This window comes from Halichoeres trimaculatus, unplaced genomic scaffold, assembly GCF_033239565.1.
Source record: "Halichoeres trimaculatus isolate MK-OKI-2021-1 unplaced genomic scaffold, fHalTri1.1 fHalTri1_scaffold_5, whole genome shotgun sequence".
NCBI classification, from domain to species: Eukaryota; Metazoa; Chordata; class Actinopteri; order Labriformes; family Labridae; genus Halichoeres; species Halichoeres trimaculatus.
This window is the reverse complement of record NW_027437183.1, coordinates 11,733,639-11,753,012: the sequence shown is the minus strand read 5'-3', so window position 1 is coordinate 11,753,012 and position 19,374 is coordinate 11,733,639. Positions and strand designations below refer to the sequence as shown.

General features: G+C 39.6%; 2 protein-coding genes across 2 annotated transcripts; one reads left to right on the top strand and one right to left on the bottom strand.

Moving 5' to 3' along the window:
• The first annotated feature begins 788 nt into the window (after positions 1–788).
• On the top strand, positions 789–6,457 carry cdc45 (CDC45 cell division cycle 45 homolog (S. cerevisiae)). The gene is made up of 18 exons (XM_074670548.1): positions 789–997; positions 1,146–1,205; positions 2,407–2,499; positions 2,609–2,746; positions 2,858–3,004; positions 3,088–3,146; positions 3,235–3,283; positions 3,402–3,463; positions 3,562–3,612; positions 3,743–3,862; positions 4,011–4,142; positions 4,271–4,369; positions 4,455–4,616; positions 4,783–4,921; positions 5,011–5,094; positions 5,180–5,298; positions 5,901–5,977; positions 6,200–6,457. Exons 1-18 carry the CDS (start codon positions 947–949, stop codon positions 6,262–6,264), a joined length of 1,707 nt encoding a protein of 568 aa, XP_074526649.1. The 5' UTR covers positions 789–946; the 3' UTR covers positions 6,265–6,457.
• Positions 6,458–16,861: 10,404 nt separating this feature from the next.
• cldn5a (claudin 5a) lies at positions 16,862–18,660 on the bottom strand. The gene has a single exon (XM_074670951.1). It carries the CDS (start codon positions 18,398–18,400, stop codon positions 17,753–17,755), a length of 648 nt encoding a protein of 215 aa, XP_074527052.1. The 5' UTR covers positions 18,401–18,660; the 3' UTR covers positions 16,862–17,752.
• Between the last annotated feature and the right edge of the window lie 714 nt (positions 18,661–19,374).

Here is a 19,374-nt window from a genome sequence, read left to right as displayed (position 1 = left end):
TGTAAAAACAACTGTACAGTTTTATGTATTACACAGTGCTTTTGTCACTTTTTCTCCACTTTCTAAAGGCAAAAAAGGGGGGAAAAAAAGCAAAAAGAAAAAATTTTAAAAAAGCCCCAGCCTTTTTAAAAAAAAAATTTTAAAAAAATCTATTTTTAGTTACAAACTGTAAGGCACATAACATTTCATATTCAATCACATTGTGTACATTCGATTGAGTAGGAAAAGTAACATTAAACAAACATTACACCGAACAGTGTATAGTCAATAAAGAAATAAATAAATAAAAGAGAAAATAAAATAAAATACATTTATTTATTTCAGGGTCAAGGGTCAATTAAATTATAATTTTGTATTTGATTCAGAAGCTCTATTGCATTTGTCTATTTCATAAGTTTTATAGATTTATAATACATTTTTAAACTCATTAATAAAACCTTTAAATGCAGGTGGGGACTTGAAAGATTTAGAGTTATGTATGTAATTTTTTGCCAATATAAAGATTACATTAACCAGCAAGTTGTCTGATTTGTTTTCCAAAACCATTCCATGTAAAATTTCTACATGTGATTCTAATTTAATTGATATATTCTTTCTCTCCAACCATAGCTGGATCTGGGACCAAAAGTTTCGGACACATTTACATTCATAAAAAAAATATGACATGTGGTTTCCACTTCATTTTACAAAAGATACATTCCAAAAAAAAAAAAAAAAAAAAAAAAAAAAACCCATCCTGGAAGGCGTGGTGCAAACATGTGACGTCCATTATTTCCCTCATAGTGATTGGCTGGCAGTGACGTGCCAATTTGGCGCCACATTTCCAACAGGGAACAGTACTGCAGTGAAAGAGCTCCGTGTCTGACAGCTAACCAAAATAAACCGTGGTTCATGCAAATTTAACGCTGTTTATCTTATCCTAAGGCTTTTAATCGGCTGTTTCAAGATGTTCATCACGGACATTAGGAAGGAGTTTTATGAGGTTGTTGCCAACCAGGTAAGTTTGACGAGGACGCAGTTACTCTGGGTTAGCTTACTTCTACAATGGACTGTGTTCGCTAACCTGGATAGCTGCTGTTGTCTCTCTCATATGTCGTTTACAAATGTTTTGTATGAAGAGTGTTTGATTAACACTGCCTTTTCAGAGAGTCGCTCTCCTGGTGGCTTCAGATATCGACGCTCTCTGTGCCTGTAAGATACTACAGGTAAGATAATAAGCTGTCTGTTAGCAAGCGTTAGCTCATGTAGCTGTTCAAAATCAGAAAACTCAGTTGTGCAGATCGTGCTGATCCGCAGGAAACTTAAATATCTACAGTATCATTTACCACTAGATAATTTATTTTGTCTCTTATACTTTAATAAGTTGACCTGGTCAACTAACTGAGAGATTTTCCCCAAGTTATTATCTGTCAAATGCAGGTCCTGTAGATTCACAGTTGTCAGATGTAGTTACTGCCCTGATCTGATCTTGGAATGTTTTTTGAAAACTTATTTCTTGCATGATTTGTTTTTAGTTAATATTTCCCTCAGATTTTGTGTTCCTTTAGGATTATGAGATGATGTTATGTGAATGAATGAATGATTGAACTCAGGGTGTCCGCGGGGTCTTAAAAAGTATTAAATCAATTTTGGGAAAATTAAGGGCCTTAAAAAGTATTAAAAAGTCTTAATTGTGGTTTTATGAAGTATTAGGTTTCATAGGTATTCAAGCTTTGACCCAAAAAATATCCATGAATATTTATTTTCCTCCTTGCAACTGCCCCCTAATTTGGGATATTAAACATTCAGCCGATAAAGTTCTAAAATAGAATAGAATAGAAAAGAATAGAGTTACTTTATTGATCCCAAACTGGAAAAATGTTGTGTTAACAGCAGAAATCGATGGAGTCAGTAGAAAAATATAAAGATAAAAAAGAATAAAATAAAAAAATACATATGGACTCTAGTTACAATAAAATACAACAATAAGGATTGTAAGCGGTATAAACACCAGCTATAAATTAACGTCATTTCTAATTTCATAAAGAGAAATTAAATACAACACTAAAGCAAATCACACAATCTCCGGCACATGTCCTAAATTTTAAAAATAATTAAATATTTTCTCATTTTCTTCAGCAAGTTGGCCTTGAATAACTCCTGTATCTTGTTGTGGGAGTGTCGATAAACCTGGGTTTAGTTTCATTTGTTCTTTCAAGCTTTATTCCTCCTTAGCTTACACCATTTCTGTAAAAATGTAAACTACAACTGTTAAAAAGTGGATGCCAACAACAACTGAAAGTTGGGATTAAGTCTTAAAACTTTTTTAAAGGTTTTTGAAAAAGTCTTAAAAAGGTATTGAAATCAACCTCAGGATTTTAGCATATACCCTGGAACTGGTAAACATGTTTTTTCTCTCTTTACCAGGCACTCTTCCACTGTGATCAGGTCCAGTACACACTTGTGCCAGTCACAGGATGGCAGGACCTCAGCACTGCTTTCCTTGAACACAAAGAACAGGTGAGAATAAATCAGACCTGATTTTACTTATTGCTAAGTGACTTAATGAGTGGCAAAGAAGATCTGTTGCTCATTCTCATATTAAATAAATGCTTTTTCTGTGTTTTAGTTCAAGTACTTCGTTCTCATTAACTGCGGGGCAAATGTTGACCTTCTTGAGATGCTGCAGCCGGACGATGACTCGATCTTTTTTGTCTGTGACACGCACAGACCCGTAGATGTAGTTAATGTCTACAATGACACACAGGTGATGATAATTCTTATTTCATCTCTAATGATCATCAATAATGGAACTCAGACGTTTGCTTTGAATGTCCTGCATCATATGTGTCTGTAAATCAAACCCTGTCACCCACAGATAAAGCTGCTAATCAAACAGGATGATGACCTCAGTGTGCCATCTTATGATGATATCTTTCGAGATGAAGAGGAGGAGGGAGATGATTCCGGAAATGAGAGCGATGAAGGCTCAGAGCCTTCTGGTAAACGGAGGAGATTTGACGAGGTGCGTTAACACAACGCTTACATGGATCAGAGGAGTGTTGACATGGCTGCAGTAATTGTGTGCTTGTTATTGTGCTGTTGCAGGGGGCCATTGAGAGGAGAATTGACAGACAGCGAGCAAAGAGGGAGTGGGAGGCCCGAAGGTGAAATGTTTCTGAGGAAGTGTCACAATGTTTAATGTAATGACATGCTGCTCTTTTTATTGATGCTAATGTTTCGATTATTTCTCAGGAGGGAAATCTTGTTTGACTACGAGCAGTATGAATATCATGGGACCTCTGTGAGTGTCTCTTATTTAATATTTGTTGTTTCAGTTTTGACACAAGATGTTTCTCATCAACCACATTTCAGAGTATTTTGATGCATCATTGTATTCAGACTGTCTTTTCTTCTCTCAGGCTTCCCTGATGTTTTTTGAGCTGGCATGGGTGTTAACCAAAGATACCAAAGACATGCTCTGGTAATCGATCTGACAAACTTTTCTTTTCTTCATGAAATGAAAATATTTGAGGAGCATTTCACGAACTGTTAGATGACGGTTGAATTTTCTCTGTATAGGTGGGCCGTCATCGGGTTGACAGACCAGTGGGTTCATGATAAGATCACACAGTAAGAAGTTTCCGATGACAGTCTCAAACCCATAACTGACTGACTTTGAATTAATCTTGAGGACATGCTGTTAAATTAAGTACTTCACCAATTTTTCTATAAGTGTGTTTTCTGTTTTGTCCATTTTTAGTATGAAGTACATCACAGACATCGCCACAATGCAGCGGCACGTCTCCCGCCACAACCACAGAAATGAGGATGATGAAAATTCCCTCTCTATCGATTGCATGAGGATCTCCTTTGAATATGAGTATCCTTGCTGTATCTGAAAAGGTTGTCATGATAAAAGGGTCTTAACACCTGTGTCTTTTCCCTGAGCGAGTGTCAGAGTGACCAGAATCTCTCAACTTTTTTTTTTTAATTCTCTCTCTTGAGGTTTCCTTAACCTTCTCCCTCAGCCTCCGTCTAACCCTCTACCAGCACTGGTCCCTGTATGAAAGTATCTGTAATTCATGTTACACATCATGCAGCTTCAAGTTGTGGACGTTAAACGGCCAAAAGAAACTCCAGGAGTTCCTTGCCGACATGGGGTAAGTCGATTAGAAATCAATGCTTTGTGTATCAGTGATGCGGCATCTATCAAAAATATAAATCACAGTAAATTGACTCAGATTAAGGTGTTGGCATGACATCGAGCTGTTTACACTCTCTTCATCAGACTACCCCTGAAGCAAGTGAGGCAGAAATTTAACTCCATGGACTTTTCAATAAAAGAAAACCTCAGAGACGTTATTGAAGAGTCTTCCATCAAATATGGGTATGACTCCATGAACTGCCTGACAGAAATAACGCTTCACATACATTTTGAATGCAGTTACTGACTTTTCTTTCCACCCTCAAAGTATGAAGGACATCCGCATCCAGACATTTGGCGTTCATTTTGGCTTCAAGAACCGTTTTCTGGCCAGTGACATGGTGCACGCTACCACAGCTTTGCTGGAGAGCACTGAGAAAGATGAGAGCGACAGCGATAACTTCATCAGGGCTCTGGACTCTCTCTCAAGGTGTGCAACTCCTTATGTACATGATGCTTCTGCTTTAATGAAGTTGGTTAAATACAAACATGTCGATGTGATGACCAGGACGAGTGGTTCAAAGCTGCGACATGTCAGGAATGATGAGATAAACTCACTAAGAAGTTAACTCTGCTCCTCTTTGGTCTCTTTGCAGGAGTAATCTGGATCGTCTCCACACAGGCATCGACCTGGCTAAGAAGAAGCTCATGGCGATCCAACAGACTGTAGCCAGCTGCATCTGTACCAACCTCATCCTGTCTCAGGGACCGTTTCTGTACTGCTACCTCATGGAGGTACGAGTGTGTTATAACCCCAGGAAGTGTGTCTGTGTGGCTGCTTCTCAATAATAACACTCTATCATGACTCTATCATGAATATTCAGGGCACACCTGACGTGAAGCTCTTTTCTAAACCCATGGCTTTGACTCTGCTCAGCAAATATCTCCTGAAGGCTTTCGTTCATTCTGTGAGTATCAAACTATTCAGATTGCGGGAAAGATGCTTCAGTTGGTGTTTCCACGCTAATATAAAATAACACCTTTGTCTGCTAGACAAGAAATAAGCGCTGCAAACTGCTTCCTCTCATCATGGCTGCGCCCAAGGACGTGGAGAAGGGAACTGTCATTGTTGTGGGAATCCCACCTGAGTCTGAGACCTCTGACAAGAAGAAGTAAGACCTTCCTTTTAAAGATTTGAAGGATATTTACAATATATTATGAGCTACATAAATTATTTTCATGTCTCTGTAATATATTAGAAATTCTGACTTTAGGTCTTATTTTTCAGTAACAACTTAAAATAAACTCTTAAGTTTTAGCTTTTCTCTGCAGAGACACTCCAGTGAAAAAGTTAATGCTTTGTTCTTGCCTTGTTGTGTATGGCTTGAAGGGAAAGGTAATAATAGGACAGACAGATTCAATCCAGGTTTCCATTTGATCACACCACTTGAGGGACATTTAAAATGTTTGCCTGAGATATCTTTAAATCTTGACAATATTTATATTTGTTTAACTTGCTTTCAATGCTATCAAGGTGTAATGAAAGAATCCAAAAATAGAAGACGTAACACATTGTTTGGTTTCATTCAAAAATGATTGAACTGTTGATACTTCTAGATTGTTTTGGGGTATTTTTCTTCTGATAAAGTTATTTACTAATTATGCCACTTTATTTTGTATTAGTGCAGTTTAAATGTATGTAAACAGATTGAATTTTACAAAAACGAAGCCCAGGTTCCTCAGACCTTCTCTCCTCTCTTTGTATCTGTTTCAGTTTCTTTGGCCGAGCGTTTGAGAAAGCTGCCGAAAGCACCAGCTCCAGAACTCTTCATGACCATTTTGACACTTCAAGTAAGAGACTCAGTCATTTAGCTGTGTATGAATTGTGGTGTTGAAATTGGTATTCCCTGTCCAGACACAAGGTGGCAGCATTGACTTCATCTTTACCAAAACTTGAGTTCTCAAACCTGACTGACTGCTCAGATCAGTCCTATATAATTATGAACAGTCATTCACAAACACACTTCTGTTTAGTATGTTCATAAACTCTTAATTTTTTTTTTTTCTCTGCAGTCATTGAGCTGAAGACGGAGGACAGGAGCAAGTTTCTGGACGCACTCATCACTTTGTTGTCATGAGAGCAAACATAACCACAGTTAAGTTCTTGAACAGTGTGAGTGCTTGACCAGAATTTGTCAGACATGAACAGTTTCACCAGAACAGAAGAACGTCTGGCGTCTTTATTCAGTTTCTTTGTATATTGTTGTACAGTCTTTCTGTAAATGTGTGAGTCGTGTTTTTGGTTTTAATTTCTCTTAAGATCTGTCTTTTATTTCTTTTTATCAATGAGAGTTTGAGCATTTTTAAATGTTTTTAATTGTTTAATAAATCAAATTGATATAAATATTTAGTCTGTCTTCAGTCGAAGAGGGTATCAATATAAAAATAGTCATTACTGAGGTAAAAGAGTGTGAGATAAAGAAAAGCTTGTTTGATTCTTTTTATTTACAACTCAACTTTTGCTCTATTGATTCATGGCTGGAGCAGGTCATCTTGCTACTTCTTACAGTTTTATGTTTTTGGTCCACTATCAGATATCCCATTTTAGATGATTGATGTCAGAGATTTTGGAAACTTTATTCACATGCTATTATAATTAAACTGCGTTAATTTAGCTTCCTTCTCACAACAGTGGTTCTAGCAAAATAAAAAACTGTACAGGTGAACTTGTGAATCAAACAGCAGAAACTGATGAAAAGAAAAGGTAAAACCAGCATTAGTTTTCAGTTTCAACAATTACTTTTTTTAAGTTTTAATATCTGATATGGTGACAATATTCTGTTTTCAACTCAAGCTCCAGTAAGGAGTTTTGGCACTGTGGGTGAAGTGTCTTATCACTTTGCTGATCTTCTCCTGGAGATGTTTAAATAGTGTTATCTGGTTTATTTTTCTTTTCTTTTTAAGTTATTCTGATTTCTTTTACATTGAAATGAATTACATACCACAAAAAAAGTAAAACACAACTTTTCCTTTGTGTGCTGTCAGTCATCTGGTCTGACACCTACCCCCATGCAGAGCAACAACGTTTTCAAAATGACATCACATTAAATGGTCGAATCTTTACTAATGGCCTCGTTTGCTATTGTCAGCCATAAAGCAGCATTACTGTTAATATGAGTGTTAAATCAGAATCTAATGCTCACAGGAGCTTTAAATCATTTATTTAAGGCATTAGTTCTTTTTTTATTTGATAACTTTGTACACAGTGACCCAACTTTTTAACTGGGTCAGTACATTTGAACAGTTTTTGGCTGACAGTTCGTCAGGTGGAGTACCAGGGAGCAATTCAACAACTCAATATCAGGATTTAACAAGAAACAGGAAAATAACTGAGTGATTATAGATTGATTTCTCATGGCCCCAGAGGCTCGTTAAAGTGCCATCATTATTGTGTGTGAACATATTAAGACCACAAAAACACATCAGTCAGTCAGAAGGAAGCTGAGCTTTCAGTCCTATCATTAAACAAAGATCTGGCAGAGTTTTTGCTCTTGGCAGCCTCGCTTTCCATCCTGATCCAATCTTTTGTTTTGCTGACGTACAACTTGTGTTTCTGCAGAAGGTGAACAAGCTCTGACTGTAATGTTGAGATTTCTAGAGAAAATGTTGAACTTAACGTTTTCTCCTGAGCGCAGCCTGCTTATGTTGGCCAAAGGTGAGGGCTGGGACCTTGGCCCACATTGGAGAATGTAGGCCAGGCGTCCTAGTGTTGATTTTCTCCTGTGCCCAGAGAGTGAAATGGAAACATGTCGGGGGTCTGCGCTGCTCTCTGCGGGGCAATTAAGATCCTTATCGGGTCTGAGCCAGGATGGGATCATGACCTTTAGGGGAAAGGGTTGTTGTCGTGCAGGAAAGTCCAAACTGATTGGCAGCAGCGAGACTGAAACGTGCCATGATCCGCATCCCACTGCAGGAGGACGTTAATACAAATGGTCTTATTGTCACCAGCTGAGTTCCTGAATATATGCACACATCTATAATTATGTTGTTGAAAGTCAGAGAGATGTTATCACAGAGAGGAAGCGGGACATTATGGAAGACACATTTATCCCATTAACAGGGCGGAGAGTTTATTTTCAGGGAATTATCATGCACCACTGATAAATCTCTGCAGCTGTTTAACCTCTTTCTTCTACTTCTCTTCTTCTCTTGACTCCAGGTTTTAACTGTTTTTTGTTTTTTGACTCCTCACTATGAGGTCACTTATAGCTGTTATAAGCTGTTGTCTATTTGCTCATATTGCATCATGGACATCAGAGGATGCAGTTTTCCTATCAACCCTGAATGTCCCCAGTTTTTGTTGTGCATTCACGACTTTTATGTTGCAGTGAATCTATGCCTCAGATGATAGAGCTGGTAGAGGTGTGAAGTACAGTGTCATCTGCAAAAAAAACCTAGAACTTTAATTGTAAATTGATTTGGTGTTGCAGTTTATAGAGATGGTAAATGACACAGGCCCTAGAACTGAACTCTGGGGTACCCCTTATTATGTCTGGATACAAGTTAGAGACTGTCTATCTGCAAATTTTAGTCCAGGAAAATCCCCACCCTCTTGTCTTAGCTGGCTGTCATGACCCTGTGTCTATCTGAGCATCTGTTTATTGACACAGCCTGACACTCACCTGGTCCAGACACATCCAGTCAGTCTGGTGATGCTCCACCTGTTCAGACCATTGTTTGGCCTCCTCCCCTCAGCCATCAATCACACCGCTCTCCATCCCCCCTCTTGCACCTCTGGTGAAGTGGGGCCACTGCCCTTTACGGCGCTCTGCATCACAGGAATGTGGCATGCATCACACACACACACACACGCACACACACGCTCACGCTCACTCACACAAACACTGAGGGAAACATACCCCCAACGGCAGGATGGTGCTGCTGAGGGGAGATGTGCAGAGCAGCAGATTTAAAGGCCTCACACTCTAACGGTCATTCACAGGAGTGATGATGATGTAGTGATGGGGGGTTCAAACACAAAATTCAAGCTTATATGATGCAGTAAATTATCATGAAGTGAGTATTAGGGGGACAAAAAAATAATATTTGTTGGTGTTTTTGTTGACAAGTCTAATTTTTTTTAAGATTTCCTTTATCAAATCAACGTTATGAGTCAGATGTCAGCAGACGTCTACTAGCCACTTCCTTGGAGATTCAAGCTACTGGTACAAAAATGAATTAACATTAGATTTTAATCACAAGATTTTAATTAACAGAAAGACAGGAGACACTGGAAGAGAGTGAGGATGATATACACCAACTCCTGTTGTGATCAGAAGTTGATCCTGTGACCAGCATGATTAAGAGTTTGGATACAGGAGCTGCCAACTAAACCAAAGTGGTGCCCTGACAGATTCAACCTCTGACAGATGAGGAAAAGTTATGCAGATAAACCCAAAACATTAAACATTTAAAATTTTTGAAAGTCTGTGCATATTAGTTTCAAAGCTTTAAATATCAATTGGTGCTGGATGATTATGTGGAGGGTTTATGGTCAAAAACAATTCAAAAAACAAGAAAAGTATTTTCTCTACATTTAAAATATCAGTTAGATAAAAATAAACAATGATATATTTGACATTTCTAAAGCTGTTGATAATGAGATCAAAGGGTTGCAGGTGTACAGTTATAATTACATAATACTATCTATCACTTATAATGACCTGTAGAGTACTGAAATGTGTTGTAATGCCCTAATATCCTGATAGATAAGCAGACACTTCGCAGTAGCACCTTACTGTTGGCTAATCACACTCAGCAGGTCATTATGTGAGATTTTGCCAGCTACTTAGGTGAAAATCTTTGAGCACTTCATGAATTAAACTTTGACTTCAGTGCGTTGTTGCACTAACTTCCCTTCACCCTGCATCCTCTCTGAACAGTTTCACTTGTTTTCATCCTCCTACCTCTGCCTCTAACAGTCTCAGATTCCAGATAGGATTAGTTTTACTGGACAGCCAGAGACAAAGAGCTACAGCTGTTTCTGCCTGTCTGCCCGTCATGCTGTGACGGGATGCTGACACACACTGACACATACTCTAGTCCAGTGTGACAAATAAAACAATTTACGAGAAACAGTGAGAATTATGAAAACATACTCCTGTCAGTTATGTAATTTCTTTCCTGCTGCTTCTGCTCCGTGCTTCGCGTCAACCTGTCAGCCCACAGATGCCCTTAATGATCCCTAACCTTTGTGACCTTTAACCCCTGAGCCCTCTCACAGTCGGGGTGTTATTCTCTGAATCGGCCTCTTCTCTTCTATTGTTTTAAAGAGCTTTCTGGTAAAAGGGATGTGTGTTTCCAGCAAAAACAAGAACAATGTGTACGGATAAATTAAATTGATGAGCTCATATTTCTTTTCATACATTCAAAACTACTGTACGTAATTAGAACATTTTTATTTATTTATTTTTTGTTTTTTGCAGCTGAAACATCAAACTTACCCTGACAATGCAAATGGCTGCTGGAAAAGCATAGACTTGAAAATGTGCAGTTATAACAAGCCTTAGAAATCTTTTGGCTCAACTTTCATAACTATGGTTGCTATATGAAAGTTGAGTCAAAAGATTTCATAAATGTTCATAAATCATGAATTCCTGGCTGAAAGCACTTTTACAAATTTAAAGCTATGCAACGTTTTAGAAAACTCAAAAAGCTGACACCACTTTCATCAGTCTTTCAATGTCCCTTTGTATGTGTTGCTCCGATATCCGTGTCAAAAGGACTCTGGTCCTCCTCCTCCTCCTTGTTGTCTATAAATTCCTGGATGCACTTGCTTATCTACCGAACCTCCTCCACCTCTTCACCCCGCCCAGGAATCTGAAGTCCTCCTCTTTGTGAATAACATCCTGATAGATTTAAAGTTCTACCAGTAAAGTTTGGTACAGTTTATAAATTACATCATTGGGAGTATCAGTCATTGTACATCCAGGAGTATGTGCAACAACCATCTGTTGCTCATGTAATTGTCCAAAGATGTATCATGTTACTGTTTGGATACTGTGTGTGTCTTGCTGCATGAAAACTTCACTTGGCACCAATGAATTTTGTTACATGAACCTATAACCAGCAGAAAAAATGAAGGTTTTACTGTGCTTTATTAGGAGATGGGACTTTGGAAACAGTTCTATGTTAAATTTTTTGATGTTACTTGAACTTGGATGCAAGGGAAGCAAACAGAAGCTAAGATGCAGTTTCATCATCACAAAGTTGGATATAATGAGTTTCCTTTCTTTCTCTCTCAGCAGTCGGTGGCTCAGTCATGCCAGACTCCTTTTACTGGATGACATGCACTACAACCTCCATTCTTAAAAACACACTGTGGTCCCAAGCCGGAGACTGAAAGAGCTCACAAAGGGGAAAAAATGTTTGAACATGAGTTTGTTTTGTTTTAAAAACGACTTCTCCGTGTATCCAGTGTTGACTTCTTGCTCTCCTACAGGCTTGAGTATTTCCTGCAAGATGCAATTAGTGTTGAAACAATAGTATCCTGTTTATGTGTGTGTTTAAAACAGGCTGTTTGTGTACTCTGCCACTGATTGCCATATCCTAAGATAATATGGTCCAAATTATTACTGAAGGATGCAGTTGAAATCAGCACCACCTGTGCCACTGTGCTAAAAACTGATTGCAGAAATGTTGGTGGTTTCTTGAGCAGTTTGAGGAGTATTCTCTCGTACTTCAGGAATGGTGAGACTGACATCACATATATTGTGCTGACCATGCCAAATCAGAAATGTCTCCTGGTCCCACCCAGAGATCCCTCATGCTGCTGGGCCTCCTCTTAATCTCAGCAGCGGGTTGTCAGTCAACACTTTGTCTCCTCTTACCTACCTACATCATCAGAATGGGAGTGTGTTTTGATATTTGTGCAGGTTATCTCATGCTTTCCTCGTCTTCTCTTTTAAGTGCTCTCCTTAAGATGCACCGTATGGAAACATGATCTCACTAAGTCCGGCATGAAAGGAGTTGAAACTCCCTATTTTATGAGATAAAACTTACACACTGCACTCAATTTATCACTCGGTTAAGAAAACACTTCATCTGTGGCTGTAAAACTGTTGTTCGTTTGTTTAAAACTGCACATAGTTATTTAATATTGTGTAGTTTCAGGAAAAATTTGGCTCGTCTTTCCCTAAATATTATGGTTGTGATAGGCAAAAGTGTTAATGACCTTGCGTAATAAAAAAAAAAACTGATTCTAGTTCTTGAGAAATCTTTAAACTTGCAAAAACAAGGCTTTTCAGGACACCTAACAAAAAACCCCACCATCAGAAAGCTTTGCAATAGAATAGACATGGCTCTGTAGTGGAAATCACTGCATGGGTTTCAGAATGACTCCCAAAACACACAACTTGTCGCACCAGCCCCAAATACAGACTCATGCTTTTACTGGACAGTCGCAGGGACACATCCGGATGTCTTTCGGTGTTCTTGTAAAGGCTGAGTCAAGCCAATGAAAGTTTTATGGTCGTGTTTTACAGGCCTGGATTCTCTTGTACCTGTGTGAGTGTGTCTCTAAGTGTTTTTGGAGTGCACCAAACTTTAAACACATACACATGAACACACACAAACACACACTCCCCTCCCACACCCTCCATGTCCCTTCCTGTTTCCTGTTCCGCTGTCCGCTGCGCAGGAAGCCTGGTCGTGGTACAGGAGCTGCAACAAAAACTTGAGTCACCAAGCGGTAAACTTTGTGGACATTTGCTTCAGAAAAGAATGTGTTTTTTTTCTTTTTGATCTCCATCTCTTACCTCTAACCAGGCTTTGCATTGTTTCTCAAACAAACGGCTCATGGGGTCTTTAACCCCTCTATACAAAGCCACATTTGTCCTCCATGTTTAACCACCTGCTGACTCCTGGCTTTAAAATCGGTGAGTAAGCTCCGTCCAGCTGAGACGTTTGAGGACTGTATGCACCTGCTCACTCTGATGTAAGACTGAGTCAGTGGACAAAAACACAAGTTAAGACGCCTTTATTTTTATGACTCATGTGCACAACTGATGTTGCTATATTTAGCAAACATTCCTCAATCGGATTCATTATTTTCCAGCATGTGAACCTCTGGGGTGAGGCTGTGACCCCTAGCAAACGTAAGGATGGTGGGTGGATTCTGCTTCGATGAGATCATGCCTGGTCAGTCAAGGGAAGTGACTTTTTGACTCGTCTGACCTGACATCAGATTCAGAGTTCAAAGTTCATGTCATGAGAAACTACACCCCAGCACAGCCTACTCCCACTCTGAAATGCTTGTCTCTTTCTGGTGACTGATCTGACGTCAGTATGAAACCTGACAGACTCCTGACATGACCTTAACCGTGTGGCCTTTGCTTTCGTGGGCAGAAGAAGGTCAAGTTTAGGGTCAGGCTGGTTGTTTCTATGTTATTTTATCTGCTCCTTCAATATGTTTTTGTTATATTTTAATGTCTTCAGCTGAGTACATCTGTTAATCAGTAAGACGCTGGACTGTTATGGCTTTAACTAATATATTACCAATACCAAATACTTTCTGGATGTGGGTCAGCAAAGCCATGGGTAAAACAACTTCTGACGCATATCTAAGTCCACCCTGTCTGTTTTACAAACAGACTATCGAAAACATGGTCATAGTCCTAGTGAAGACACATGCTGGTTTCTTGAGAGAGGTGTTAACAAAGCCTAAAAGTATACCAAAAATGTTCACTCCGGTTAACTTAATTCCCCTGGGTAGAAAGATGTAGCACTGAGGATGTAGCTTTGCCACAATGGAAACAACGGATAGAATATGCTCACCTGTTGGTCAAATCAGCCACATCCCTTAGAATGGGTAATTATGCATTACTCTTTTACGAAACAGGTGTGTTGAACAAAATTGTGTACTTTCTACTGGTTGAATTACTTTTTGTCTCGTGGCTTTTGAGTCCGATCCAAGTGGACACTCAAGGAACTGCAGTTTTTGACATTTTTTTTATCATGGGCCGCTGAAAACTGAAAATTGTAATACATTACCTCACTGTAATTAAAATATGACTTTATGGTGCCAGGCATGCCACAAGTTGTCCATTCAAAATAAAGGCAAAAAGCCACAAAAATAATCTTCTAATTTAAAAAATAAAACTTCACAAATAAATCTTTTATTTTCTTTTGACAGTATCCCCTCATCTCTGATACTCCTCTCTCCTTTATTTGTTCTCGCATTCCCCTCCCTGTGACCAGAGACGGTTAGTGTTTCTGATATTCATGGCCAAACTCCACATTAGTTGTTCTAATGAAACCGATGTGTTCCTGCTGTCACTGCTCTTTTTGCAGTGACCATTACAGGCTTTGAGTAAATCCCTTCATCGTCTTCTGGACTGCTGTGCATATGCTGTGGGTTTTTGTGTGTGTGAGTGTTTGTGTGTATGGGAGTGTTTGAGTGTGTGTCTGTGCCTGCAAGAATGTCTGCTGTTCAGGCCTTTTATTAGTCTCATCCATACCACCACATTATAGGCTCCTGTAGCTAGGCAACTGCAGGTTCTGGCTGGTTACCATGGCAGGCGCCCATTGAGTGACGTTGCCGGCCCTATTTGCCTCTCTCCAAACTGGAATGAGGGTCTTTTTTAAGAAAAAAAAAAAAAAAAAAAAGGTGCACCCCCCACCCCAGCTCTATCCACACACACACACCAACACACATACTCTCACTTAACCCCTTGCTCACTCACACACACGCACACACACACCCTGCGCTTCGTCACCCTCTGTTCGGTGACTGGAGGAGTGGAACTAACAATCTGACAAAAACATCTCACTGAGGCAGAGCAGACTGGAACGTCCAGGGAGGGTCTTTGTGTAGAAAAACCCATACAGACCCCACAGAGGGAACGCCTTCTGTACTGTCATCACTGAGGAATACTTACAAAATCCCATCAGTTTTCTAAAATTAATAACTTTACATTACTAAGTTTTTGGCAAACTTTAAATAGCTGGAAGAATAACAGAGTTTTCTGTTATCTTTAAAAATAAGAGACAGAGTCATATTTATTTCATTAATCACAACTTTCTTTTCTTATAAATTATAATGGCTGGTAGGGAAATTAAATTAGGCCATTTTTAATTTTAAATTGAAAGTTGAAATTTAAGTATATCTTAAATTTCAGAATAGGAACATATAGCATGATTTTATCCCACAACTATGAACCAAAGTGACACTTTGTGGTTAGTTCCAGACCCATCATGTTCATCATATGACTTGTTCGTCTAACTTACTAACTCTCAAAGTCCCTTGAGTCTACAGTAAATTCGGCAAATCTGCATTTTTATTTGATGCCTCTTACTCTTGGAATACACTTGAACCCTAAAGATACTCTAAAGACTCTCTTACAGAGCATAAGATGTTGATTACGGTTCACTCTTCCTCTTATTGTTATTGTTATAAATTATTCTTTTGCATTTGTAATTAATTGATTTGTGTCGTTGTTATTTGTTCATAAAATGTCTGTGATCTCAACAACATCGAAAATGAGGGAAACCTCAATGTCTTTTTTGATAATAAATAAATATTTGAATGAATGAATGACTCATATTAAATTTGCTGTTGTGAATAATATAAAAAGCTTGCAGTTAGACCTAGATTTGAGACTGCTTTGACCAATTTCTATGAAGTAGGCTGAGAAAGAACTTTGGTTCAACTGTTTGAGTCAGGACTATTTGTCACATTTTGACAAAGTCTCAGCAATTATTGAGCCTACTTGTCAGCAGGTCCATTTCCATGATGATAAAGAAAGCACTTTCCACTGAAATAGACCATGAGAACAGTTTGAAAGCTTGAAATATTTCCAAGGTATATGCGAACCTTGGGTATAGGCTGTTTTCTAGTATTTTGTTCTATGTGTATTCAAACTTAAAATAATTAGCTATAACACTCAAACTTAGATGGGTGAAAAACAGTCATTGGCATTTAATCAAAGTTTTTGTAGATTTGTAGTTTCAAACACTTTCATGACTGTATGCACTTTATGCCTGGCCATACTTTCAACTTTTAAGAGGCCATATGACCGGCTAAGAATCTTAAGTGACCAGGAAAACAAGAATGGATAAGCTTTTGTAATCCAGTCACAGAAGACTCTTACTCATGGCCTAAGATATCTTTGGTTATTGTGTCACAAGTTTAAAACTCCTGCTCCTTTAATGCCTCCACTACAACATTCTAGTCACCAGTGTGTGTGTGTACAAATGTGGTACCCATGAAGCAGCTGGGGAAAAACTAATTGCTGAAAAGTGATGGTGTGTAATCTTTTGTCCTGAGCCCCATCTATCTTTGCACCGTCCTGATGGAGGGAGGATGAGGCTGTGACGACCAGTGAATGGAGTGACTTGCGGGAAGACGATTCTAGCAACTTCTCCATAGCTCCAATTTGGACGCCTTTCTTTGACTGTGGACGGGAAGGGTGGGGGTGGTCTGAAAAGGGTGGGGGTGGTGGGGGTTGTGCAGTTTTGTGAGTTGAACAGCAGAGCCCCACTCGAGCTGAATGGGTATTGTCATCTGGATTTCTATGGCAAACCAAAATACTTTCTCCCGCCGTGGGGGTTTGTGGATTCGTGGTGGGAACGGCATGCATTACGCACAGTCGCGCAGGGCCATCCTGATCATCACAACCTATCAGATGTTTTAGATAAGAAAACACTCTAACCAAAGACTTAAGACAATATACTCAGTTTAATCTTAATAAACGAAACAATATTGCATCTTCATATACACGAATATTGAAACATTACATCAACAAACCAACGGAGAAGAGAGTTTATTTCTAAAATGTTTTGATAAGAAAAGATTTCCTGCAGTGACAATGATGCAGAACGTGGCAGGTGTTCAGTGCGGTCGAATAACGGACAGTAACTTTTTTAATGGGACCTGTTGATCCAGGATTCCTATTCCTGGCTCTGCTGGTTACAGTTAGACTGCAAACTTCAAAAAAGTCTCCGACTTTGACTGAGGAACAAAACACAAAAGCCTGTCCGGGATTTATAAGGGCTTTCATATGTCTACACTTTTCTTCTTCTTGGCTCTTTATTGCTGTTAGACATTGTTGGACTCCTCAACATGTCGGCGTAGTTCCATTCAAGGAAATGGTTCTTTGTGGGAGTGCAATCATTCTCAGTAACTGTACAAGTCTGTGCTGACAATGCACATCAAGGCAAAGAGAACAGTGTGTGTATATTCGATGGCAAAAGTTCCTCGAGAAAAGAAAAACTCCGCAGTTACAACAGTAAACAATTCAAAATGCTAATGATAATTTTGAAGACTTACAAAAGCAGGTACCTAACAAAAATACTCCTTTTTGTCATGAGCTACCTCTTGTAGTTTACAGTCTTATTTTTAATCTCATGCAGAAAAAAAATGATTTGTGAAGATGTGGTCCGAGCGTATTGAAGTGAGGGCCAGTGTAAGAACAGAAGAGGTGCTTCCATTGATTTCCAAAGTTCACATCTCTCTAAAAAATAAAATAAAATACAAAACAGCGGGTGCAAAAGATAATGTCCGTCAACAAAACAGTTTTTCAAAAGCTGCGGAGCACTTTTACGCACCGCCTGCTGTTGGCCAAACAACTACACATAATTCCTCTTGTCATAGTCCCCATTCTGCGTGGTTCTCTTGGTCGGTGCGTACTTTACCGAGTATCCAGAGTTACCGCTGGAAGGACAGGAACAGCACAGCAGCGCTCCTCCGATCAGCAGCAGCGCTGAAGCTGCCCAGCCGATGTAGAGCGCAGCACCAATCTCCCTCTTCTTGGATGCGGGCACCTGAGGGTTGTAGAAGTCCGATATGATGTTGTTGGCCATCCAGCAGAGAGGCACAAGCACAAACAGACCACTGATGATGTAGATGACACCTCCTGCGTTCACCACCCGGGCTTTTACGTACTCTGCGCGGATACAGTTGGTGCACTGCGCCCCAGCGATGACAACCATGAGCCCAAGCACGCCCATCACAGAGGAGATGATAGTGAGCGCTCTGGCCGCCTGCAGGTCGTGGGTGAGAGCGAGGACAGAGTCGTGCACCTTGCACTGCATCTGGCCCGTGCTTTGCACCACACATGACATCCACAAGCCGTCCCAGATCGTCTGAGCCACCACGATGTTGGCCTCGATGAAAGCCGTCACCTTCCACATGGGCAGCCCACATGAGACCATCACCAGGAGCGAGCCAATTACGCACAGTGATAGTCCCAGTATCTCCAGCCCGGCTGATACCATCTTCGCTTTTTTCGTTAAAAAAGTCCGTCTGAAGCTTCTTGGAGATTTCCCTTTATTTTTGCTCTTGAGAGCAAGATGTGTTTCGGCTCTTTATTTCCTTTCCCTCCTTGCTGTACAGGAGCGTCGATCGTTAGTTGCGCATCACTCACCACATTTACTCTGAGATGAAAGAGACAGTAGCTCTGAGTCTCTTTGTTAGAGTGGAGATGTGAAAACAACTGGAATCACAGTAGCACCGGACCACGAATATCTGCGGGGTGGGGGAGTAAGGACTCGAAGAGAAACTTTTATCCAATCAGCGTTCACCGCATCCTCACCGGACCAATGAGGGGGCAGGGAAGTTGTGAAGCTGAATAAAGCGGTCCAGGGCGCTTTGTGCGTTTGAACAGTTATTTACAATGGAAAGAGGGGGTAGGGGAGGGGTGAGGGTGCACAGGGGGTGAGTTAAGGGTATGGAGAAGCTGAAATACAGTGGTTGGATGAATCGGGGCCCTTGTTGTTGATTTTTCAGACATGGAGGCTAATCCACATGTCTGCATGCACATGCAGACATGTGGATTAGCCTCTAAAATTGTATGTAGGCTACTTACTTTTCAATAGGATACGCAAAATGTAGTGCAGCATTGACTTAAAGAACAACATGTAGTTTTAACACAGATTAAGAAATGCAGTAAACAGGCTCAGTGCCATAAATGTAGGCAGAAAAAAAATCATTTTAATGTAAAGACAAAAAAAAAAGTTTTGAGGAGAGATTCCAAATTAGGGGTAGAGCCTAGATCTGGACGATTAACCATCTCACATTTGATCCTTTCACAATGATGGTACAAAATGGTTTTAATTCAATTATTAATACTTGATCAACTCAATTATTCCTTTCAATGAATAAGTCCATGAAAGGCGTGGTAACAGCAAACTCTCAAAATACTCTTTTTATTCTGTTTTCAGTGAAATTCATATTTTATAAATAAAATGTG